The sequence below is a fragment of the Alosa alosa genome, chromosome 1, assembly GCF_017589495.1.
Source record: "Alosa alosa isolate M-15738 ecotype Scorff River chromosome 1, AALO_Geno_1.1, whole genome shotgun sequence".
NCBI classification, from domain to species: Eukaryota; Metazoa; Chordata; class Actinopteri; order Clupeiformes; family Clupeidae; genus Alosa; species Alosa alosa.
In genome coordinates this window covers 36,927,616-36,953,097 of record NC_063189.1, presented here as the reverse complement: position 1 = coordinate 36,953,097, position 25,482 = coordinate 36,927,616, and the positions used below count along the sequence as shown (strand labels likewise).

At 44.2% G+C, this 25,482-nt stretch overlaps 1 protein-coding gene and 1 pseudogene across 2 annotated transcripts in view; one reads left to right on the top strand and one right to left on the bottom strand.

Moving 5' to 3' along the window:
• Nucleotides 1-543: 543 nt before the first annotated feature.
• On the top strand, nt 544-1,420 carry LOC125300289 (annotated as a pseudogene).
• A 2,065-nt stretch (nt 1,421-3,485) lies between these two features.
• Nucleotides 3,486-25,482, bottom strand: part of gpm6ab (glycoprotein M6Ab) — a 49,000-nt gene continuing 27,003 nt past the window's right edge. For both annotated transcript variants that reach the window (XM_048252489.1, XM_048252480.1), the window contains exons 2-7: nt 12,391-12,583; nt 10,230-10,386; nt 9,908-10,061; nt 9,335-9,411; nt 8,706-8,771; nt 3,486-6,046 (exon numbers count right to left, since the gene is read on the bottom strand). In XM_048252489.1, coding sequence (XP_048108446.1) covers nt 5,894-6,046; nt 8,706-8,771; nt 9,335-9,411; nt 9,908-10,061; nt 10,230-10,386; nt 12,391-12,583 — 800 coding nt within the window. In that variant the 3' untranslated portion in view covers nt 3,486-5,893. The remainder of the gene's footprint in view (nt 6,047-8,705; nt 8,772-9,334; nt 9,412-9,907; nt 10,062-10,229; nt 10,387-12,390; nt 12,584-25,482) is intronic.

Sequence of the window (25,482 nt, the reverse complement as noted above, 5' to 3'; positions counted from 1 at the left end):
CAGCCTAATTGCCTAATGTCTTGACATTAGTTTTTCTTACCGGCTTGCTGTTTAAACTGACTGCGCCGCTCTGAACTTTCCTGCCAGGTTTATGACGTAGGCCTAAACCGCTACATCTCGGCTCTGGCATTGCCTAAACTCATCGTGTGGGAAATCAGATTATCTGTCAGTATTGGGCTTTGAAAGTAAGGGATATTTGCTCAGCAATAGTAGGCTACATTTCGTAACATTTATAGAGAAACCGAGGGGAAGTTAAATTAGCAATTAGAATCGTTGGAAATTGAAAACACATAAACAAATTTGGGGCTTTTGAAAAGAGATTCGGGGCTTGAGCCCCCGAAGCCACCCCCTCGCTCCGCCAATGCAACCCAGTAGTAACTTCTGCATTCAGTGAGATTTGCACCGCCATAATTTTATTTTTGACTCTTCCCATCACTCTGAGCGCTCATTCTCCAAGTTAAAGATCATTAAAAACCACTTGAGGAGCACAGTGGGACAGGAGAGACTGAGTGGACTTGCCATGTTGTCCATAGAGGACAACTTATGGGAAACGTCATAAGTCAGCATAATGTAAACTTCCACAGCTACGCAGATGATACCCAATTGTATATTTCTGTGGAGCCAACTAACCCAGATGGCCTTTGCTCCCTCACTGCATGCCTAACCTCCATTAATCAGTGGATGAGCAAAAACTTTTTGAAACTAAATGATGACAAAACAGAGGTACTTCTGGTTGGACCAAAACTTAAGCAAGATATTATTCTTAGTAATCTGGGGAACTTGGCACACCAGGTCAAACCAAAAGTAACAAGTCTCTGTGTCATCTTAGATGCAGAGTTAAGTTTTAAGCCCCATATCAGTAAAGTTACTCAGACAGCCTATTTCCACTTGAGAAACATTGCCAAAGTGCGGCCCTTTTTAACTCAACAAGATGCAGAAAAACTCATTCACGCCTTTATCACTAGCAGGTAAGACTACTGCAATGCACTTTTCACTGGTCTTCCCAAAAAACATCTAAAGAAATTGGCACTCATACAGAACTCTGCGGCTAGACTTTTAACTAAGACTAAGAAGAGAGAACACATCACCCCTATGTTGGCTGAACTGCACTGGCTCCCTATTTCCTATAGAATTGATTTTAAGGTTATGTTAATTACTTACAAAGCTCTGAATGGCATAGCACCTTCATATATCTCTGAGCTTTTAATATCTTATCAACCACAAAGGAAAATTAGATCATCCAATTCTAATCTTTTAATTGTACCCAAAGTGCTCCACAAACAAAGTGGAGAAGCTGTGTTTATCCATTATGCCCCCAAACTATGGAACACCCTGCCTCTGTACATCAAGCAGGCGAGTTCAGTAAATATTTTTAAAAAAAGATCTGAAAACATACCTGTACAGGAAAGCTTTTAGTTAACTCATCTTATCCTGTAGACTACATTTTCAGATTATTCTACATCTGCTACTATTGGAAGGCGCAGCCAGCCAGAAGCAGATGGGCTCCCCCTATTAAGTCAGGTTCTGCTCAAGGTTTCTTCCTGGAATATGGGAGTTTTTCCTTGCCACAGTTGCCATATGGCGTGCTTGTGGGGGGTAAGAGGGTTAAGGCTGCCAGTCTTATGACGTCATTTTCTATATTTTTGATATGTTGCTGAGTAGATCATAAACAGCAAAGAAAAGTGATTGATAATGACTGACTGACTATTATTGTGTTATATGCTTCAAATGTAAAGCACTTTGAGCTGCATTCTGTGTATGAAAGGTGCTATACAAATAAAGCTTATTATAGAGAATGAGAGAGCAAAGAAAATGGACATAGGCCTACACAGAGCATCGTGGACGAATTTGCGGAGCGCAAGGCTCGTCGTAGGCCTATGCCCTTCAAATAGTGCTGCGTAATATTATTGTTTTATGATTAGATGTCATGTAGCCTATGTTTTTGTTGTTGTTCTCTTGGTTACACTTCATGTACGTTCGATGGACTTCACAATTACATAGTTGCTCTCCGTGGCGCTGACGCTTGTAAGACCCGCTGTTGTGAGCATGTGCATATATGTTGTAAAATTATGTTATGATTAGTTTAATAAAGGGCCCGTTCATGTGCCCCGCCCCCGGCCCGGATCTGACTTGTTCCGCCACTGTACCATGGCATTTGAATGTGAGATCTTATCAGTTTCCTCTTCTTGTATTAAGGTTGTGCTACTATGTTGTTTCAGCAGAGTGAAATTGAGGCCTACGACAGCACACAGTGTATTGTGTGGATTATGCAGACAAGAGACATTAAATTGTTGGAACTGAAGGTCACCAGAGTCAGCATTTAGAAATCAGCTTCAGTAACCTATCAAACACAAACACATCTAGACTAGTCCATGTTACATCTTGAATACCAGGAATCTTTAGGTCAACGACATGTGCCTGGGCTTGCAATACTCCTCTACCTGTTGTCCATCTTTGTATGGCTAAACTTATTTAGCCGAACTAACCTCCTCCACCTAATCCAGAACATGTTCACTGATTTTAATCAAATTGTGCTTCTAGCAGGGACAGATGGAAGGTTTACAACACAGAGGGATCCAAGGAGCAGAACAGGGGCACCCTTGAATTAGGAGGAACTAGGGACCCAGGATCCCTTGGCTATTTTAATCAAAACACAAATATTCTAATTCAATACATGCATTGTGAAATTCATTGAATTGTCTCTCTGCCGTAGCCTGACGAGCTAGACCCACATTAAAATGTAGGGTCTGGGCACTCACCGTTCGCAGTGCTCAGTCCGAAGGGGGGGGATAATCGGTTGTCTTTCAAATTCTCTCTGCACGCAATAGGACAGCGCTATGAGTCCCATGCGTTTCCCACCAGCAGAGCTAGTTGGCTAGTTCAAACTTTTGCCAACTTAATAAAAGCTTAACTCGTGTCACACTGTTCGCCAACAGCAACATTATCTTATTTGTTTTCAAGTAGCAGGGAATTCAAGCCAAACCGTTGCAACTCTGCCATCAATCATTATGTTAAGCCCGCCTAACGACTTTATACACGATTTGATTGGCCTGATAGAAGTTTAATTTTTCGAGCTCACAAGCCAACAGAGAGTTGCTAGACTAGCCCTGGCAGCAAATGTAACTTGCTGCCGCTAGGATGCGTCAAGATTTCTAGGCTATCTCTGCCGTTCAAACACTGATTCTGCAAATAGGAAACACACAAAGTGTCTTGGACTGGCTGGGATATATACATTTAGCCAATCAACACATTGCTTTGAGAGCACATGAGAAGACAGTGTCATTTTAATGTGTTGAGCTCAAATATCAATAAGCTTTTGCTAGAATTGTGAACACAGTCATTATCTGTAGGCAGCAAAGCATTACTGCAAGAAATCCCATTGTCCATATCTCAGAGTAGCCAAATGTCATATTAGATTAACCAGAACTGTGTCATTGCTTGACAGTCAAGTTGATCAGGATTAACAGAATGAGACAGACACCAAATTAATTATTAACAAGTACACAAGTGTATTTATTTACGCAAGCAATTTTTGTTCCTACTGTTCAAAAAAAGCCACTGTCAAGCTGTTGGCACACTTATGTACAAAACAGAGTCATTTTACAGCCTGCTACAAAGCATTATTAGTGATAGTACAAAAGACTAATACGAGGAGGAAGCTGAAAGCATTGTCTGGTTATCAATACTGAATGCGCAACGTCATAACAAGTATCAGTTTAAGACATGGTTTGAAAATCATTACAACCTATAGAAGGACACAAATCAAACACTACAACCTAATATATTTAGCTTTTAATACTGTTATCGAAGGAGCCATTATACTGCACATATAAGAAAACAGTTGACCCAGCAAGACCGTCAAAGTGTAGAAATTAAAACCGAAAGAAAGAAGGAAAGTACGTTTGAATAAAACTATTACCATTATATGCATAACCATGCCACAATTAACAACTAGATACAGTCTTTCACCTAATACATTTTTCAGGTTGTAAACCAAATGTTGCATACCTACTGTAGGACTAGTGTTTAGTTTTGAATTCAAATGCACTTACACCAAGAAAGAGCTCACAATGGTCAATTAGTGCACAAGAAACTAGCTTTTTTTCTTGTCTTTTTTTCATTTATTATGTCACTGACAAAAATATCATGAGATGCTGCCCTACAAACCTAGAGCAGTAAACTGGGAAAGGCAAGACTGAGCCAAAACATTATGTTTAGTCCTCTATGGTCCATGAATAATACCTACTGTTTTCTTTTCTCCTTGTCTTCTTAGTTGTACTTTTACTTGTTTTATTTGTTCACATTTAATTACATATCCTCAATAATTTAACCAATGTTAGACTTAGTGTTCAGTGATATTCAGATGTTTTCCCAAAAGCACCAGAGGGACCAGATGGTACTGTAGATTTGTCAGCTTGCCACTAGGTTTAGTTTCTTTTTGTTAGCTTATAACTCTGAAATGGACATACTCACAAGATTACCACTCAACTTTGACCACTGGGATGTGTGTGTATGTGTTAAGCTCCTATGAAATGACCTGAAGTGTTTTGACATACAGTATATGTATATATTTATATAGATATGTATATACAGTGCAGAGCAGTGACTAGTTTATGTCTGGTTATTTTTAATGTTAAAAAAGTTCAGCTAAAACGTAGAAATAAAAATACCATAATAAAAATGTTATTTGCATGTGAGTATGGCTTGCAATGGATGAGAAAACGATTATCTACAGAGTCTATCCAAGGCAAATCCTAGAAGGCCAATCTATCAGACTTTCCAGTACATCATAGCTCCCCCATTTTTTTCATCTGACCTCTTCAGCATCGCCAACACGCTCACCTTCCTGATGACTTACCAGTAAAGCGATCATCAACTTCACAGTCTATCAAACACTGTTATTGACAAAGCATCAATCAAAGCACCACAGCTCCAGTTAACACTTAACAGCTAGCGTATAGTTCTGACAGTTAGGCCAAGCTACAGTAGAGCAGTATGAAAAAAGTCACTTTACGGTACTTTTTTAAAATCCCTGGCACTCCCAACCAATAAAGAATTTGCTGGAAAAGAATCTGTACATTGTTTATACTGTTGGTGCTTACCTTTCGGAAGCGTATGCAATTCTACCTGTAAATCATACAAGTTTGGTCACATTTTGGTCTAGTAAGTCACAAAGAAACGAAAAAGAGGGGAAAATGTGTGAATGTAGGAGTGGAGCCCTGTTTGAAATGTGTTTGAGGACCCTCAAAAATCAGTCCCAAAAAAAAAGTCCAAAAAAGTGGTGTCACATTAACTTGTCAGCTTTAACCAAGGTTGAAATAAAGTGAAAACTGTATGGACTTCAGATTGGCGTGAAATTAAGCCATGACCTAATGAAAGTGACCAACTCACATTGTGTGCTTTCAGGAAAAGTGTGCCGTCTCTGGTATGGAGAGAACAAAAAATGAATGGGAGGTAGAGAAAAAGAGAAAATCTGAAGGAAAACCACAAGAAAGACTTGGTGTAAGACATAGAAGAAATAGGAAACAAAAAGCAAATCTCAAATCCCCGATATAAGTGAAGGGCAGTCAGACAGGTAGCCATGGAGGAAGTACTTGGACGACCTCCGAGACCAGACAGACAGGTGGCCACGGAGGAAGCACTGGACGACCAACATTCTCTGTCACACCCGTAAGCACAAAAGTAAGTGAAAGACATTCACCCGACCCACCCACACCACCCCTATTCACCCAGGCAAACAATAACAGAGACTATAGCAAGTGCAGATGTCTATGTATGTGTGTCTTTCTGTGTCCATGTGTGTGCAGGAAAGGGGGCGCATGCGTGTGTGTGTGCACGTGTGTCTGTGTTTTTGTGTGCATGTCTTTTGTACGTGTCAGTATGGAGATGTGCTTTATGTGTAGGCGTTCAGCCGTTCTTTAGAGCGAGTCGAATGGATGTCGTGCAGTTCCTGCTCCTCCTTGGACTTGATGTCCTCGTATTTCTGCATCCGGCAAGCGTCCTTCACATAAGCCCAGTTAGCGGACAGCACCATTAGGTAGTGGACCTGGGGGAGCACAGTGGTTAGAATGGTTAGAGGATTATCAGGGAGAGAGAGAGAGAGAGAGAGAGAGAGAGAGAGAGAGAGAAAGAAAGAGAGAGAGAGAGATTGTACGGCATCCTGCGCACACATAAATGGAATTATTAGGGTATAAACCATTAACCGTTATTAGTTTCCAGTAATCATTAATAACACCAAAGCACCATTATCCAGTCATCCAAATTGTATAAACATTGTAGATTAATTATCAGCTTTTATTAGTTGTGTCTTCTGTAGTTTTGCTTTTGACCGTTACGTAGGAAGGGGCAGTTACAGACAGGCCAGGCCACAGCATGTGTTCTTGGCTGGGGGCCAGGCAACTACTGTATGTAGTGTGGTTATTAAAGGGTAGTAAAGCGAGTTATTGTACACCCCCGTGGATGGACATAGTCTCTTGATGGCCAGTGCGTCAGAGGAGGCTATCTTGGCTCACAGCGCTCAGTACTCAGTGACGGTCCTCTCAGAATCGGGTGCAGTACTTCCCCAAGCTCTGGGAGGCCAGGGTGACATAATTGCGGACGAGGGCCGCGATGCAAGCCGCCTATCCACCACAAACAACAGAGATGGACAGTAAGGAGAGAGAAAGAGACAGGGGTATGATTCAATTTTCACTGCTGTCTGTAAGCATTATATTCAGAATAGGCTAAGCAAAAGGCCTTCAATGGGTTTGCCAACCACAGCTCAAATATAATAATGAGACCAAAACCTTCTGAAGACTGTCTCTGACTATTGCACCCTTGTCTGATACAAATCCAAAGAACCAATAGATATTGACTCTGGAGAGTTGATACAGTATTCTCACCCTGTCTAGCTGCTGTAAGAGGCAGCATACTTACAAGAGCTGCAATACCAGTACTCAGCACTGGGTGGCACTGCTATTCAAAAACTAAGTTAATCTGCAGAGCTGAGCACTGCACCCATAACATGTAATGATGTAATTAAATAATTAAGCGTACATCTAGCACAGCTGTTGCGCCATCTTTCAACTTTCATTATATTTTAATGCGCCATTCATTTCAGGTTATCTCTAGGTGCTATTTTGATCCTTGGATCTTCAGTCATCTTTTGCAGTTGTAGTGTTCCTTTAACTGTATGGGATATATCCAGACCTATAATCTACAAGTGTGCTAGTAATAAAACTGCTTGATATGTGTTTGTGTGAGTATATGTGGTTTTAGCAACTAAGCTGCTCCTGCTCCACACAGAGAGAGATGAATGGCTATATGTGTGTTTCACACCCTTATGCACATACGCAAAGCAGCCAGAAGGTGGCAGTACAAAACATTCAGCCACTGACTGCGGGTCTGCTGAAAGCCCCTGACCACTCCTGCCACATCAATCACTGCAAGGGAAAACATTTTCTTTTCTCTCCTTTAACGACGCCCTAAAGGGCTAAGTAGGGTTTGTTGAGAAGGCAATTAGACCTCTAATGATAATTGCCTGATTTAGATGGAAAATGATGTCTACTAAATTGTTTTGAGCCATGCCAAAGCTGTTGCTTCTAACAAACAATATTCATTATTGAATGACGGATAGCTTCGAGGCTATCTGAAATTAATGTATGCTTTTCCACATTTATATTCCTGTAACCTAAAAGTTTATACGTCTGCACATGTTCTTTTTTTGGACCTATAGCTATAGCCGTAGCCTATATGATCCCTCGCCATCTACGTGCCCTGCATTCAACACACTCCTGTCTTCTCTCCCAGTTTCCATGGCAACTGTGCCCCATGCATTTCCAATGCCGAACATCGCTCCCTCCCAAACTCCCCCCCTTCCCTGCTTCATTTTTCACCCCCCACCCCACCTCTCCACCTCTCCATCTCTCTCCCTCTCGCTCTCCATCTACCTCTGCATCCTCTGCTTTTGTTCATTAATGAAGCCTCATGTAGCTACAGTGTCCTTCCATTACACAGCAAGCACACAGAGCAGGGCCACTCCTCCCAAGTACACACTACACTCTTACCGATAAGAGACACGGTGCATTCATTCCCTTAAGACATCTAAAGACATGACTTAAAACAATTAATCCAAAACTATTAGCCTTTATTATGAATGCTTGTTTGAGAATGTGCTTGTTTGATAATTATATCCTAGGGCTATTGATATCTGTGCTTCAAAGCAGAGCTTGATATGGAACACTGCTGGTAGTATTGTGTCCTGGGTCCCCCACACTGCTCATATCATACGAAGCAGTGGTGAGACTGACGTGTGGTATATACTGTAGGATATTCAAAGCTGCTGGTGCAGCAGGGACTAAGACTGTGACATGCAACATAACCCTGATATCAACAGATCTGATAAGGTCTCTTGTCCCTTTTGTTTTCAGGGAGAAAAGACCCTCCCCAGTGGTCTGGTCAGCTCGCTAGATTAGATGACATTACATTACATTATATTTTTAGCAGACACTTTTTGACCAAAGAGACTTACATATGTCAATTCTATACAAAGGATTACATTGTCCCCAGAGCAACTTGGGGTTAAGTGCTTTGCTCAAGGGCACTGCGGTGGAAGCCGGGAATTGAACCGACAACTTTTAGGCTACTGCACGCTAGCCTAGCTCCTTAACCACTACACTACCACTGCCCCAAATAGGAAGCAGGAAGGATAAGATGGCTGCCCTCACCATTGCAATGACTGCAGCACCGGCCCCAGCGAGAGCGCAAATGAACAGGTGGAATGTCATGTCCAGCTGCAAGGCAAAAACAAACACAAAGGAGTCAACAACTGACCTTTACACAAGAACTGCCTCAGTGAATGCTAATAGAATGGCACAGATTTTTTCCTCAGAGCCTGCAAGTAATCCACTTTTTATAATCGTGTAACTTACTCTAAAGAGTCATTTGTCAGATTAGATGTCCAATAAAGGTAGGTGTATGCTGTATTCTTTTGTGTTTTACAGCATCATGGTACATATTATAGTCAGGCTGCAAGGCATGCATTTGAAGTCACAGGGGCATAGGGGAGTGCTTCTCAGCTGGAGTATCATGGTGCTCTCTCTTACTGCCCTGTACCTGCAGGTGCTCACTCTGACTGGAGACAGTAACCTCAAGCAGCCAGTCACAGCTGAGGGAGTTTTATGACACTCACACATCAGGAGGAGAGAAAAGATGAAAGAGGTGTGTGTGTGTGTGAGAGAGAGAGAGAGAGAGAGAGAGAGAGAGGAAGACAGAGAGATAAATGTGGAGGTATATGTACTATAAGTTGACTGTCTACTATGTATGAAAGAGGTCCATCTCAGCCAGGCCCACTCACCTCAGTCGACTCACACATTAACTTGAACTTGTCTGAGTTGGTGCACACTTTCCTGTCATCAGCAAGAGTCACAATGCCTACAAACCAGAGAGACTTGTCAGTTCACTTAGCCTGCGAAAGAAGACCAGGTTCTACTGAGCATCTGCAGAAGCATGGCTTAGTAATTCAGAACAGGCTCAACAATCTATCTGAATATTGTTTTCAATATCCGAGAACGCACAATAGTGTTTTAAGCCCCCAACGTCTTCTTCCAGGTAGCGCTGCATGGAAGGCACTACAGGGTTAGGCAAGGGCTAGAGTAAGGGTTAAAGTTAGGGTTAGGGTTAGGTGCCTTGAAGTTGGCGGTTGCAGCCTTGCCTTGAAGTCGACGTGGGGGCTTAAAACACCGCCGAGCCTCGAGAATACAGAAACCCACGGTGTGGGTGCTCTATCCAAGAGTGAAAAAACACAAACAAATAAATAAAATAATATTTCATTTATGAACTGAATGCAACTCCCCACTTTGCGCTCCAGTGCCAAAGCGGGGGTGATTATAACTGGTGTAGCACTAGGCTGCTGTGGCAGGATGCATACCAAACTGGCGCAGGTCCAGGCACAGGTTGGCTCCCTCGTTGATGGTGCTGTTCTGACAGATGGTCCAGATGTTGAAGTACATAAAGACGGGGAGCGAGGTGAAGGCCGTCACCCCCAGCCAGGCCAGCATGAAGATGTAGGTCAGCATGATGAACTGAGAAACAAAAGATCCATTACTGATAGGGAGTAACAGACCGCTCACTGCAGACAGCCGACAACAAAACTGCTCTTGTTATTTCCGATTTATTTATCCCTTATTAGCACCTAAATTAGCACCTTTACTGACTGTTGGTCAGTCATCTCCTAATGAGTTCCTGCTTACCCAGGCACTGACGCAACGTCCGCAGGTGGTGATTTTGAAGTCTCCATACAGGTCGCGGATGGCTCCGGTCGTAAAGAAGCCCTCCACCATCAGCAAAATTCCATACACGAAGAAAGCAGCAGCCACGCCATAGATCACATACTTGAAGATGTCAATCCTGAAGGAGCGGGTGGAGAGAGTGAATGCCCGGAGGTGAAGCCATTTCAGTAAGCAGCTGTAGCGGAACTTAGCTGACACTAATGACATTTCACGGCACCAAATTCTAGAGGAAGTCTTTAATTGACAAGGGATGTATTTGGGCCTGTCATATTGGTGCTTATTTCTGTTTTTAATGAAGCAGATTAGCAAAAGCCTTTAAATTGGGTTGTCACTATGCTCCTCTCTGAAATACCCCAGACTGTATTATTCAACAATGCAGCCATAGGCTTTTAGAAAAAGAAGAAATGTTGCTACAGCTAAGGTGAAGATGTACAAAATACAACAAACTTTGCTATTCCTGTCTTGGATGTCTTAAAAAAAAAAAAAAAAAAAAAAAAAAATCCAAGTCAAATATGTGTTTATTCTCTTTATTGTCAGAGCTTACTGTACATAAGTATTATAGCTGGATTGTGTGAATTGTATTAATTTTAGTCTGTAATGGTTGTTCCGGTTTAGGAGGTCTGGGATACAGACCAGGGCCCAGCTCCTGTATCACGCCCCAGTCTCCGGATATCAGCGGCTCTCTGCCACTGTGGACAAGCAGAGTTCCGGTGAGCAGGTGTGTGGCGGGCGACCTGGAGTGATTTCAGACGGCTTAATTCCCTGGGTGGGATTCTCGCCAACACGTCACACACCATCCCCGGAAAATCAATCTTAGCCTGTGTGTGTGTGTGTGTGTGTGTGTGTGTGTGTGTGTGTGTGTGTGTGTGTGTGTGTGTGTGTGCTGCTGCGTCAGGAGAAAATGTCCTTACTCATATTCTTAGGCAGCACCTGTCACAGTAGCCTTACTCCATACCAGGCAGGCAAGAAGTCAACAGAAATAAGCTTTTATGCTAAACCCAAATTCAAATCATTTAGCCATAGCTTAATTATATACCGGTACTGTAAAATAATACCTTATTGCAAAATACTACCATGTACCATCTTAAAAACGATGCATCCATTTTTTGTTCTGACACACTCCATTTGGCAATCAGTTTTATTTTTGATAATATTGCTGCATGAACAACTTCAATTTGCACTTTCACAAATGAGTCTCACTAATGTGGCAGAGGTGGTTGTGTCAGGTTGAATAATTCATCATATGTCAGCTTTGGTTAACATGGTTTAGTTCTTGCACTCCACACTGCTTCACAAAGCATCTGAGTCTTTCAAAGTCCTTTCTTTAGTCCAGGGAGGACCAATAAAATCAGCTGTTCACCCTACCACCTTATAAAAAATGATGCGTTCAAGTTTATAGTTTTAGAAATAATCCACTTTGGGGATATTGAGATTTTGTAGCAGGGCACTAACCTGGAGAATGTAAGGTCCTCCAGTTTAACACAAGAGGGTTCATCGATCTTACACACTGTGATATGTGTCACCTCTTGCCAGAGAAAGTGTCTTTCTAAAAAGGGCAGAGTAATTATCCACTGCATTTGGCAAAGAGGTCAGCCAACCGAGTGTCTCTGTAGCCTGATATGGGTCAGACACATCATCGCTGCTATCGTCTAAAGCACATCAGTCAGTGTTTCTGCTGGATTCATTTTCCCTCTCTGAAACCTGACCGCCTCTGTGGTTGTAGAACCACAGCAGCTGTTTGCAACACTGCAGATCAAACTGTGATTGTATGGTATGTAAATACCACATGACAATCAATATGTTGTGATCTTAAAAGTTAACATTCCACATTTTGTCTTATATTTTGTTATACTATGCAACTAATTCAGTTTTCCTTACAGTTACCATGAGTATATGTTTATGGTTATTATCATTATTCTGTTAAGTCTAATAATAATGTCATTTTTTAGTCTATTTGATTGTATTAAAAACTGTTAAATCTAACATACATGTAATTGTAATGTTTATTGATGTCATTGTAAGTTGCTTTGGACAAAAGCGTCTGCTCAATACCATATTATAAACATAAACATAAACAAACATCAAATATACAGTAACTGATATAATTAAGAGATGAACTTACATGGTGAACACGTCCAGAGACTCCACGGGGCCTTTGACCATCTCAAAGTAGTTCTCCAGGATGGTGACGGTCCCTGAGAGGGCCTCATGGCCACAGCCACAGAACAGGGCCACGCCGGCATACAGCAGGATGGTGGCGATGAGTGATGCGTACGGGATGCCCCCCAGGCATTTGATGCAGCACTCCAGGCACCCTGTGCACAGAGAGGGCACAGCAAGCACAGCTACGTTTAGACTCACTAAGGAAGGAGGGGTTGTTTACACAATAAGGTTGAGCATATACACACTCAAGCATTGGCCTTAGTTGAAGTTTCTGACAACAGATCGGGTCTAGTAAGTGGTTTCGTACAAGCCGATAATAAATAAACAAATATAATTAAGTACTTTTTTTCTTTGCACTGTATGCAATCTCATGTGGAGGAAGTTTGGGGGGCATATCCCTGCTTGACCCCACTTGCAATCCATCTACGCTGCTGTCAGTGAGCAGGAAGTTTACTGTCAGTCCAACCAATCATAAAGGCTCAGCTGACAGATTTATGTCCGTAATACGTAGCGTGCAAACAGTATTGATCTGACATTGTAGGCTGCAAATGGAGGCCACAGAAACACTCGGACCAGGGAAGCCAAGATTTATGGACTGTCGTAAACAGAGCGGAGAAGCGCAAAACAAAGCGCCCAGGACCCAGCCAGAGCATGCCACATTTGGAACAGATTACCGGGGTAAAGGATGTGTCCTATCAATTTTTCACTGATGATAACTGATAACAGTGTCTGCGTCCAGCGGAAGCCGGAAGGAACTGATGTTATTTGGATGTGCTGAGCAAAAAAACAAAAAAAAAACACAATCACTTTTACCCCCATATGACAGTGACTTGGGCAGCAAGTTTATCTCAAAAAAGGAGAAGACGGGTTCTTACATTCGTCAAAACTGACAACCAACACACACACCAAGTAACAGAACTAAACCAAATAAAACAAAATAACATTTCTACTTTTGGACCGTCATAAGTCTCCCTTGGTTATATCCCTGCCTTGGTCTGCCAGACGCTGAGATTTCCTGTAGCTCCTCCTGTCTTAGCTATTACTTGATATTAAAATCTCAGGGCAGTGTCAGCTTGTTTGTGCTGAGACACCGCTATGGACCTGCTGTTAGTTTAAGCTAGTGTGGAGAATGTCACTTTCACTGGAGGCCCAGCTGTTGCTGAATAAATACACACCTACGCTTCACCTTGACAATGCCTGAAACTCTCTCTAAGCCCACTGCCTCAACGCTCCAGAGACTTCCAACGCCTTTGGGAATGGCTATGTCTGTGAAGTGGAGAGGGAGAGAATAGAAGTCAGCTATACCAACTCAGTCTCCCCACCCCACTCTGTCTTCAGCAAGATAACCCAGAAAATCATGTGAATGAACATATTAGAAATAGATGCACTGTCTTGTGTGTAGGATCTGGCATGTTGGTGATACTAGATGCTACCTCACACCAACATTGCAATCCTTTGGTGTTGATGTCAGTATAGCACTGCACAAGTCTCTGTCTCTATCACAATCTACATCACACACACACCACCACACTCTCACACACACACACACACACACACACACACACACACACACACACACGCACACACACACACACACCACAGCCATCTGGTTATGATCCCAGTGGTTTTCAGTTGCATTGATTATGCGGAGTGGGAGCAGGTATGGCTTCCCAGTGGCATGTTTAAGAGGCAGTGGGCCTCCAGAGCCGTGGGGCCTGTGTCAGATTAATGAAGAGGCTGGCCGTCTGTGCGCTTTGATCCCAGTGGGCCAGGAATCTCAGATCAATGGCCTGCTGGGACAGTCTGTCAGCAGAAAAGCCGGCTTCCGCCGCTCAGATCGTCTGGATCCAAGAACATGAAGTCATTAGCCAGCCGTCGCTCTCTTTTAACAGGTGCTAGATCATATCAGCTGACCAGTCTACAGGGTGCACCAGCCACAATAGGCGCAGCGCTCAAAGAACAGGATGGCGAAAGAAGATCTGAATGTTAAGTGTCCTGTCTCGTGTGCAGATTTACATAGTTTAAGATCTGGAATTAAATAGCTGTCAGCAACGACAGCGGTACCAGAAAGAAACTAGGCACTTGCTCTCCTAGTAAGGCTGCACCTCTGAGGCAGAGCATGAGCTGAACGCTGCACTGATCATTTCAGCGCAATCTGTCTGGCCAGGCTAGAATGCTAATGTTACTGCACCACTCCACGTACATGTCCTCATTCCACAACACTGCTGGAAAGAGTCCGAGAGGTTTTCATTCAATTGGATGCCCCCAGGACTGAACTCACGAAAGCCATTGTCAGCCATTTGCAGGCAATAAAACAGGCAACTGAATTACCTAATCAATGAAGGGAGGGAAAAAAGATGGAAAACTCACTATGCACTCTCTCAAAATGGATTCAGGCAGCCAGGCACTGAGGACAGAGCAGTCTGGACTCCAACACTAATGTGATGTGTTTATTTACTATTACACACAGCGCAGCGCGATGGAGAGGAGATGACTGAATGCCTTACTGATGATGATTACATTTTTCCATTAGAATAAACACGCCATCAAGCACCAACCAGAGAAGATGGTGGCCGACTCACTGATGGATTGGTGCTACTCCTCTATGAATGATAAAAAATATGTTTTTGATATGATAAAAAATATTGTGTTTTTTTTTTCAACTGGATTTCCAACACATTGCCTTCCCCCATCGTAGACCTATCGGGGTGCCCTCCCATACCGTGTTGATTCTTTCTCATACTGTATATGCCCACCCCGTACCCCTCTCCCAGTGAGCTCTGCAGATAACCCCTGCTGATCCTCGCAGACATCCCCCTCCCTATCATCTGACACCACCCCTCAACTCCGAACCCCCCGGACTGGACAATTGACTAAGCCAGATGTCCCAGCAGGAGGCAGCTACATCCCATGTTCTCTGTCTGGGGACTGCGGGACAAAAGGTACACACACACACACACACACACACACACACACACACACACACACACACACACACATACACACACACACACACACACACACACACACACAGCCCATCCCATCCCATCCCATCCCATACATATTGGGTTAGTCAGAGCCAACTGTCTGTGTCTCACAGACAGGACCCTGTCCAGGCTGGTTAGAGCCCCCCGAGCTCTACAGACCCCTGGACTGCCCGTTAAAACAATGTCAGAGGCAGCTCTCTCTGTGGTCATGGCCGAATGATGGCACAAAGACAGGCCCTCTGATGGGCAATCAGCGTTTAGCAAGGCCTTACTGACACTGACATATGCCATGGTCAGAGCATGTTCAGATGAATACTTACAGACATGGACACACACTCACACTCACACACTCACTCACACACACACACACACACACACACACACACACACACACACACACACACACACACACACACACACACACACACACACACACACACACACACACACACAGTATGCGCTGGACATCCAGGCTTGCAAGGCTGTGCTAGCTGCTTGAGCATTATTTCCCCATGAGGGTGGCTGCAGCACCTCTCACTATCTCTCTCTCTCTCTCAGTCCCTTTTTCTCTCTCTCTCAGTTCCTTTTCTCTCTCTCTCTCTCTCTCAGTTCCTTTCTCTCTCTCTCTCTCTCTCTCTCTCTCTCTCTCTGTATCTCTCTCTGTTTATCAGCACAGCCCCATATCTGAGGCTCAGCCCACAGGTCCAGGCTGCATGCACCTGAGCAAAAACTCATTAAAATGGTAATTCTCTAACTTCTGCCCCTTAGGAGGAAAGTGAAAGGAGGGAAGTGAAGAAGAAGACATGTTAGGCACTCCTGCCAGGGAACTTTAACTAATAACACTGGAGTTGTTTGCACACATTACAGTAAAAAATAGCGCCTAGGCACAGTCCTGTGCCAAAATATCCGATAATTCTGATCTCGCCTGGTGCCTTAATCAACATTATCTCAATATACTAAATATATACATACTACTCACAGTGACATTTCAATGGTCATATCATGTAAATAGACAGTCATGTAAATGCACAGTCATTTACAGTAAATCCAGATCCATGATGTTCTAAGGAGGGTGTACATCCGAATGGAGCGCAAGCATGGTTTCAGCCTAGATCAATCCTCCCCCAGCTAACCTACTGTACCAACCAACCTACCTCTATAGCAAGCATGGTTTCAGCCTAGATTAATCCTCCCCCAGCTAACCTACTGTACCAACCAACCTACCTCTATAGCAAGTGTAGCTTTCCTTCTGAGTGCAATGGTCTACAATGTACTTGTAGCTGGCCGTCCAGTGATGATGTAGACTCTACACTGGACGTCCAACCAATGACCAACAGGAAACGTTGGGAACTAATTTTAAAGGTAGTCATGGAACTTTGTTCCACTTTTGAATCTTTGGAAAATATTCTGTGAATTAAACATATTGTTTATCTTTTTAAAGATCCACAGCACACCCCTCATAATTGTATGGCAGAGACCTTGTTCTCTCGATGCATTTATCAACAAGTACAGGCCAATTGAATCCACAATGTTCTGGAAGTTTCTCTGTGTTGATGGCCCAGTTGATTTGTTACTACACACTCCTGTATGGTTAAGCCCTTCATTGTGATCCATCCAACTGTGAAATTAGCCTTTAGCTTGTCTACTGATTTAATTATCTATTGGTACAGCACAGTGAGGGACTCATGTGTTTACTATGGCTGTTGGCATGAAAAATTGCCATATGTGAAAATAATAGCAACACAAACATAATACCCATAGCCACTAATTTCCTTTGGCAATGAGTTTATTAACTCTGCATGACTTTATATTATGAACAGTAATGGATGTATCCATGTCCACTGAACTGAGTGCTGCCTGCATCAGTGTGAACGGCAAATTAACTCACTCTACCCTGCCCCAGCTCTACCTATAAAGCCTCTCTCACACTGGGAGAAGAAAAACTCAATTTCTACCCAGTAAATGAAATTTGGAACTCAACAAACATCTCCAAACCAAGTTGAAGGCTTGCTTAGGGAGAGTTTGTTCAAATGTATTATTTTCTTGTCTTGTCTACAGTATGTGTGGTTGATTTCACACCCATCCCACCTCCTCTTTTTTTCTCGAGTCTGCGGATCCTCCTCTGGACTGTTGGACGGCTGGCTGGCGGCGCCATTCCCATTCCTCAGTGCTGTGAGTCAGAGGCAGTCTGCCTGACACGCACGGTTAGCCGCAGCCCTCGCCAGAGCTGACTGGAATACTAAACAGCAGCACCATCACCAGTAATGGGCCTGTGTGACGGGCCACCACAGATACGACACCTCTGGAGCCGGCCGCTGGTGCACGGGATGCCTTACTTTAAGGGCAGAGACTCCAGGGTGGCAGTCCCCCTCTCACCTCATCTCACAGCAGGCCCTCACTCATCTGACTGACCAGAGCACAGACTACTCCACCACTAGTGGTTATTTCCACTGGCTCGCCTGGACGAGAGGATTGTAAACATATGATCATATGAGATAAATGATTAACATAATATGTCATCATTCAAGGAGCAATGTTATCTTGGCTAAATGCCCCATTCCTGTATGTTTTTGGTTTTCATTTGTTTATGTATTTCTTTATTCGGTTCTGTTGCATCTTGTGCAAACTGATCCTACATCCACTTGTCATCTCATGGAGTTATTGGTACCGCTGTAGTAATTGCTGTCTGCTGTGTGTGCATGTGAGTGATAGCATGGTGATGTGTCGACTGTGTTTGTACACCTTGTCATTAATCCTGACAGGCGTTCCTCAGCAAACAGTTTGGGTGTCTCCAATGGCGGCTTGTGCCTGATGGATCACAAAAGGCTCCAAATACGGCTCCATAAATGCCATGGAGCTAACAGGTACACAGGACAGAAATTACGCTCCGCCTTGAACCCTGTGAGTTATGGAGACTGGGACATCTACAATTAGTGTTCCGTTTGCTCAAGCCATAATTCTGATTTACAGCCCAGGATAGTGCCACTTTTTGTTTAATGCCAGACACACACACACACACACACACACACACATAGACAGAGGGAGAGAGAGAGTGAGAGAGGGGGGTGGGAGAGAGAGGAAAATACCCACACACATAAAATACTCTCCCTTGCGCAAGCACATTTTTGGCGTGTCTGTTGAGGAGTAGACCTGCTGATAGGCAGAGAAGCTGTGCTATCACTTCCTCACAGTCTCTGACAGCCCTACACAATGAAACCTAAAGGAGCCAGCAAGGGTAGGAGCCCTTGCATTGACAACTGCATACTGTCTTTCTTAAGCCATCATTACTCAATCTTCAGTCGAATAGCCAAGAGGCTACTTCAACCCTGTCAATATGAAGTGCCTTGCTAGCAGAGACACAAGAGGAAATGATTGAAATTAAATGTTGCTACATGATCAGAACATGCAAGGGTGAAACATATTTCCCTCTCCCATTGGCTACCTTTTTTAAGCATTTAAATCCCATAATGCACCAGTACTGCCCTGAAAACCCCCGCAATGCTATCACCACAGGGGGCTGCCAGTGTAAGATCCCAAATGTATTTTCCCTTGACATCTCTTGAGCAGCATGGCTTAATGTTTTGCATCATTATTTCTGAACATGCAGAGTTTCCATGGTTGCAAATGCATCACTGTTCAGAAGCATTCCTGTTTTTTTTTTTATTCCGTTTTTGTATTCAAATGCCTGTGGGTTGCATCTGACAACATGATAATGTAACTGGACGGGGTGACCTTTTTAAAGGTAAACTAAAGATAAACCTGATTTTTTTGGCTATTTAGTTGTGCCATGTAATTAGAACACAAAGACAAATCCCCACAAGCCAAGTAGTCATGCACTAACAAGGCTGTGAAGGTAAAATCAAATGACTTTGTTGCCTTCTCTTCAAGCATCTTGTTAAGGACACGACAGGCACAACACAGCAATCATCTGAATTAGGTTCCCCCCACCATTACACAACAGAGGTGCAATGGAACAATGAGATACAATATGAAATTAGCCTGTTTATTCTGACTGTTCTCAAATGATCACAGCAGGGGCAAGGAACAATAGGGCAGGCAGAAAAGTCCATTTTGGTATATTTTTGATTTTGCACCAAAAATGGATGAGGTCTACAGTAAGAGTACTGTCCTGACCAAATGAGACTGCACAACCACACCTGCTGTGTGGGTCGAACAGGCTGCCTGCTGGCTCTCTTTCAACTGTACGTCTACATTGTGGCTAGCAGTCAAATTTAGGCGAAAATAAAAAAACCTTCAAAAAAGCCTATTCAGCGTATAGCCAGATGGGAAGTTCCCAGTGAACCCATCTCATTCAGACACTGAATAGATATAAAACACTATTTAGTTATTAAAATGGTGAAAATGTTTTTACACTTCATAGGAGGTTGCTGTCTTTGTTGCTTTACCACGCCTTTAACAGTTTCACAGCCAGTCATTCTGGCAACGTCTGCATGTAATTTAACCAGTCATTTAGATCGAAGATCCTTCCGCCTTAACTGTGTTGCTTGTGTTTATATAACCCAGTGATGCCAGCAGCCAATTACATGTCCCCTTCGCTCTACCATGACCCGTATGCTTTAACAGGTTCGGGTCCCTGTAACTGGCTTAGGGATCAGCCACGGCCTGGCACCCTGCAACGTCCAGTGCTGGCCAAGCCAAGCTGTTAAGGCAATCTGAGGGAGGAAACTGCCAGCCCTCTTCGTGAGGGAGCACCCGGCCAGTTTTGGGCAGGTTGGCTCAGGACCGTACAAGAGCTGCTTGACTGAGTTTCCCGCGGAAAAAAAGGAAGCAGGGTGTATCACTTGGGATGACTGGGAGGGGAGGGGAGGGGAAGGGAAGGAGAGATCCTTAAGCGAAAGCTTAAAATAGCGTCAGTCTTTGTCCGATGTACCTCAGCTGAGTGAGCTATATGAAAGTGTGGCACTACAGCAGGTGCAGTATCTTAATGAAGATACTAATCTACCCTTGGTTAGAACCACAGAAAACATTTCATACAACAGGTACTTAGTTAGCATACAGCATAACAATACTAGTTAAATAGTATAAACATGTGGGACACAAATGGTGGTGTTGAACTGAATAACACACTTTGGTAGGTCAGGATGCTGCAGTTACTCAAGTTCTGCTTTTAGTAGAGGATGAGAGGAGGCACTGAAACCATGGTTACCCTCCAGTGTGCCCGCTGAGGCTTGACAGCTATTGAGCTGCTAACATGGTAGACTCATTAGAATGTGTGAATGAGAGAAACACATTGTGTTGATTGCTTTGCATGCTTCTATAAGCTGATGCCGACCTGGACTAATTGTGGCAGACCAAACAGGTCTCCACAGCAGAGGTCATCAAATCTCTGGCATGAGACCAAGAGTCTGAGAAGAACTAAACTTCACCTAGTCAAGCTTAAAAGCCTTATTGGTGCACTTCAGTGAAGTACTACAGTAGTGATATAGTTTGTGTGCAGCACACTCTTGTACTGACTCACTTAAAAGACTAGGTGACATTTTACTGCTTAAGCTTAACATTTTATGACCCACTCACTCACTCATAAACTGCAGCACTCGCAGGTTTAGAGGAGAATAAGGGTGCTTATTTAATTGTACTATCACTACATTACAACTGTCTGGGAGAGTATAGTTGTAACTGTACTGTATGGTGATTGCCAAGTATAAGGTGTGAGAAATAGAACACTGAGCTCGTCCAACTGACCAAATGCAAATGTTAGGACCAAAGATGAGAGTGAGACAGAAGCATCAGCATTCTGCTGAAATATCTCCTCCTCTTTCCGTCCCCCTCCCCCCCCCCCCTCTCTCTCCATCCCTTTCTCTCGATGTCTCTAGAGGTATGCTAGGAGAAAAGGCAGAAGTGTCCGCTGTCAGGCATCACAAACATCAGCTGTGTTGAGTTGAGTGATGGATGCTGCACCGGTATGGCTTTCTCTGCTGCCCCCACAGGTGTGATCAGAAACCCCCCTCGCTGCGCTGGGAGAACTGGCTCAGTGTGATGCCCATGTGTTCTTTAATCCATTCAGAGTCTAAAGAGCATCAGGCACATTGAATCAGTGGCCTGAAAGCCAAGGGCCCCTGTTTCTGAGAGTCCATCTAATGTATGTCAGTAGAGCCGCTTTCGACAGAAGAGGAAACTGTACCAGCTGCTTGACCCTAGTACCTCCAACTCTCTGACCCAACAACCATAGGTATCCCATGTCTTGCCTTGTATGACTCTAATGTCTTTTTCCTGTAGATGATTTCTTTTTCTCTTCCAAGCTCCGCTGCTCCCACCATGGTAGTGGAGAAGACAGCTAGGCCATCATTTTGATTGTTCAGCACTAGTCTTTATCCACTCACTGTCTTCCTGTCTTCCCCCCCCCCTTCTCTGGAGCTGCTGGGCCTCATCACCGAGGGGGCGGTCTTTAGGAAGGGTTGCGTTGGTCTAGCGTTTACACGTCCTGATGGAGCCGGTGTTGTTAAAGCAGGACAAACGGGCTGAGGGGGAGGAGAGGAGTGAGTGCGTATACAGGAGGGCCTCATCCATAATTTAGAGCCCAGCGCTACGCCGCTCGGAGAGGTGCCTGCCATCACCATCAATTATTCAACCGCAGCTCCTCTGCAGCCGCTTCCCTCTATCCCTCCCTCCCTCTGTCTCTCTCCCTCCCTCTCTCTCTCTCGTGCGCTCTCTCTCTCTCTCTCTTTCTCTATCTGAACAGCGCACCCCCATCTCTCTCTGTCACTTTCTCTTTATCCATTCATCTTTCTCACTCTGCTAATCTTCATCTCATTCTCCTCCTCTCCTCCTTTCACTGCCGTCTTCTCTTTTCTCACCCTCCATCTCTCCTCTCCTCCCTCACCCTTCCTTCACTCCTGTTCATCTCTGTCTGTCTGCCTCCATCACTTGCATGCTGTACCATTGCACTGAAAGGATTTTGGCCAATGGGTATGTGTGCTTATGTGTTTTGTGTGTGTGTGTGTGTGTGTGTGTGTGTGTGTGTGTGTGCGTGTGTGTATTTGTTTTTCTGTGTATGTGTTTCTGTGTGTGTGTGTGTGTGTGTGTGTTTGTGTGTGTGTGTGTGTGTGTGTGTGTGTGTGTGTGTGTGTGTCGAGGTACTGATATGTTATACCCCTGTGTTGTATGCTTTGCGCATGTGGGTTGCATTATAGCATATGGTATTATATATACATTATTGCACCAAAAAAATATACCCATACATACATACAAGACATTTTTTTTCTAAATATACACATATTCCTTCAACATTCTTTTTATTGCTCCACAACCGCTGTTTCTGCAGCAAGCTAATAAAACGGCCCATTAAAGTCATTGTGTGAACCAACAGCACCACAGGCCGTGCAGTGCTGATATGCCATGACCCTGTTTCGCTGGGCTCAGATGGAAGGCAGCAGCCGCCCGTCATGTGAGTGCACAGCACGCGGCAGAAGGCGTCTCCCCGGTGACAAAGGGACCACCTCTCGACCCACCCCTCCTCATCCCCTCCCCCCCACTCTCTCTCTCTCTCCCTCTCACTCACCCCACCCCACTGTTAAGGTCCTCCCTCCATCGCACCCTCCCTCCCTCCAGTCCCATCTCACACTCACTCTCTCCATCTGTCCACAGCCACTGAAGGGGTATGGGGGGCTGTATTCCCTGGGGGTCAGAGGTCATAATTATCTAATGGTTACCTCGGAGGACAAGAAAAGAGCAGGCATGCCACCTCAATACAGGAGCTGGTGGAAAATTGAAGCCTTCTTTTTTCACACACACACACACACACACACACACAAAGCTCAGACAGAACATGAACATACATTCAGCTGAAAGAGCACAGGTACCACAGAGACAATGGCCAGTCATCCATACCAGAATGATAGCAGGTATTACAGTATTTGGTTGCTTTACACAATGTGTTGAAAATTCAGTTTTGACTGAATGGCACTCAACTTGAATAGTGCAGGTGCACTTATGGTAAGTGGTGAAATTGGGATGAGTGTGGCCAGGACTTCAATAATGGTCATAATGTTACTGACTCTCTTCACTGCAGAGAGGCGGAGAGAATGCAGTCTGGGTATCCCAGGAGCTTTGGAATACTCAACTTTTAACACAAAACATTTAGCATTTTCAACCCCCCTGACACACACACACACACACACACACACACACACACACACACACACAAACACACAAACACACACACATACACAAACAGACATGCACACACACACAAAACACACACACACACACACACACACACACACACACACACACACACACACACACACACACACACACACACACACACACACACACACACACAGGTATCTCTAAGGCTTCCATCTCTTTACTGATTCATCTGTGCATGTTTAATCGACCAGTGCCGTTACCATGTCGACAGAACAGTGCAAATTCTGCCTGCCTGAGAGTGATGACCCACTTACTGTACGTCAGTGAATTCAGTGGGACAATGGAGGAGGTTTGGAGACCCACTACAGCAAACTCAGTTGGACAATGGAGGAGGTTTGGAGACCCACTATAGCAAACTCAGTTGAACAATGGAGGAGGTTTGGAGACCCACTACAGCAAACTCAGTTGGACAATGGAGGAGACCTACAGGGAGTAGGGCAGGGAGGAGCTGGCAGAGGTTATATGTCAAATGCTTATTCCATTTTAACTCTTTAAGTATGTACTCCATGCCCATATGCAGGTCCAATAGACTCAGAAACTCTTTTATCCCGACTTCCATTTTCCCATTTTAAACAATCTGCCAGAACTGTTTTAACTATATTTATTTTTATTTCTGTGTTAGATCCTGTGGGTATTTATGTTTTTATGTATTGTTGTGTGTCTTGTCCTATGTTTGTCTGCTGGCTGTGCAATTGCCCCTCGGAGACAAAAAGTTACCTTGACCCTTGACCCTTGACTTGACTATACCATCCTCAACAAAAACAGAACATTAAACAAAATCCATCTGTTGTGCTTGTGCACCTGATAGATAGATAGATAAGGCACATCAGGTCATCAGTATGGCCATGTCCTGTGTGTGGCTGGTTGGCATCGCCTTTGTCCAGTTCCAGTGAGAACACTGTGCTCACAGGCCTCTGGCCTCAGATGCCCTGACCATTTGGCCCGAGCTCACAGGCTAGCGTGCTCCATTGGGCAAACTTAACGAAGACTCGATGGTCTCTGTGGTTCACGCAACAGTTTGGCTGGCCAGGGAAGACAGCGAGACAGTCGCGTCTATTCTCCATTGTGTCACCGAGGTCCAATGGCTCATCAATGGCTCATCCGCGCACATGAAAACAAGTTGGCCACAGCCAGGTTACATAAGGTCACTGTTGCGGATCCAGTAGTGGGCTTGCCCAGGCCTTTGAATGAGGGGCACTGTCTGCGGTGGTCACTTTTGTCTGTGCGCTGCGGAGGGGCTTCTATCCACCCTGTCTGAGGCTGGTCAGACTTCAGCTGAGCAGAGAACTCGGGGTCAATGTGGTCACAAATAGACCTTCATGGAAAAGTTTCAGGAGTCAGGAGTCAACTGTCTTTTCACAGGACCAACAACAACACCCATAGGGTCTGCATGGCTTGGTAGCAGGCGTCTGCAATAAATGAGTCATTCCTTTTGAGAGAAAGACGTCAGGGCTCAAAATAAAACAAAATAAAAATCAAAAAGAGTCAGCATACGTAACTTCTTCTATGGACCATGACAAGTCCAGTGGACTTAATCCTGTCCTGTTAAAGCCTGTCAAATATAATGGTCTATATTCACTCACGTATCTATATTCACTGATAATGCTAATGCTTAATGCTTATGCTGTGTGTGTGTGTGTGTGTGTGTGTGTGTGTGTGTGTGTGTGTGTGTGTGTGTATGTATGCCCATCTGTGTGTGTATTAATTTTCAATTCCAGCAATGTTCTACTGAACACCAAAAGCACAGGCAATGATCTCTCTCTCTCTCTCTCTCTCTCTCTCTCTCTCTCTCTCTCTCTCTCTGTGACTGAGAGGTGGTACCTACAGTGTAGCCCTCAGAGGAAAATAGGTTCTCCTTTCTCCACCCTCCTGTGGCATTAGCACTGACAGTGGCA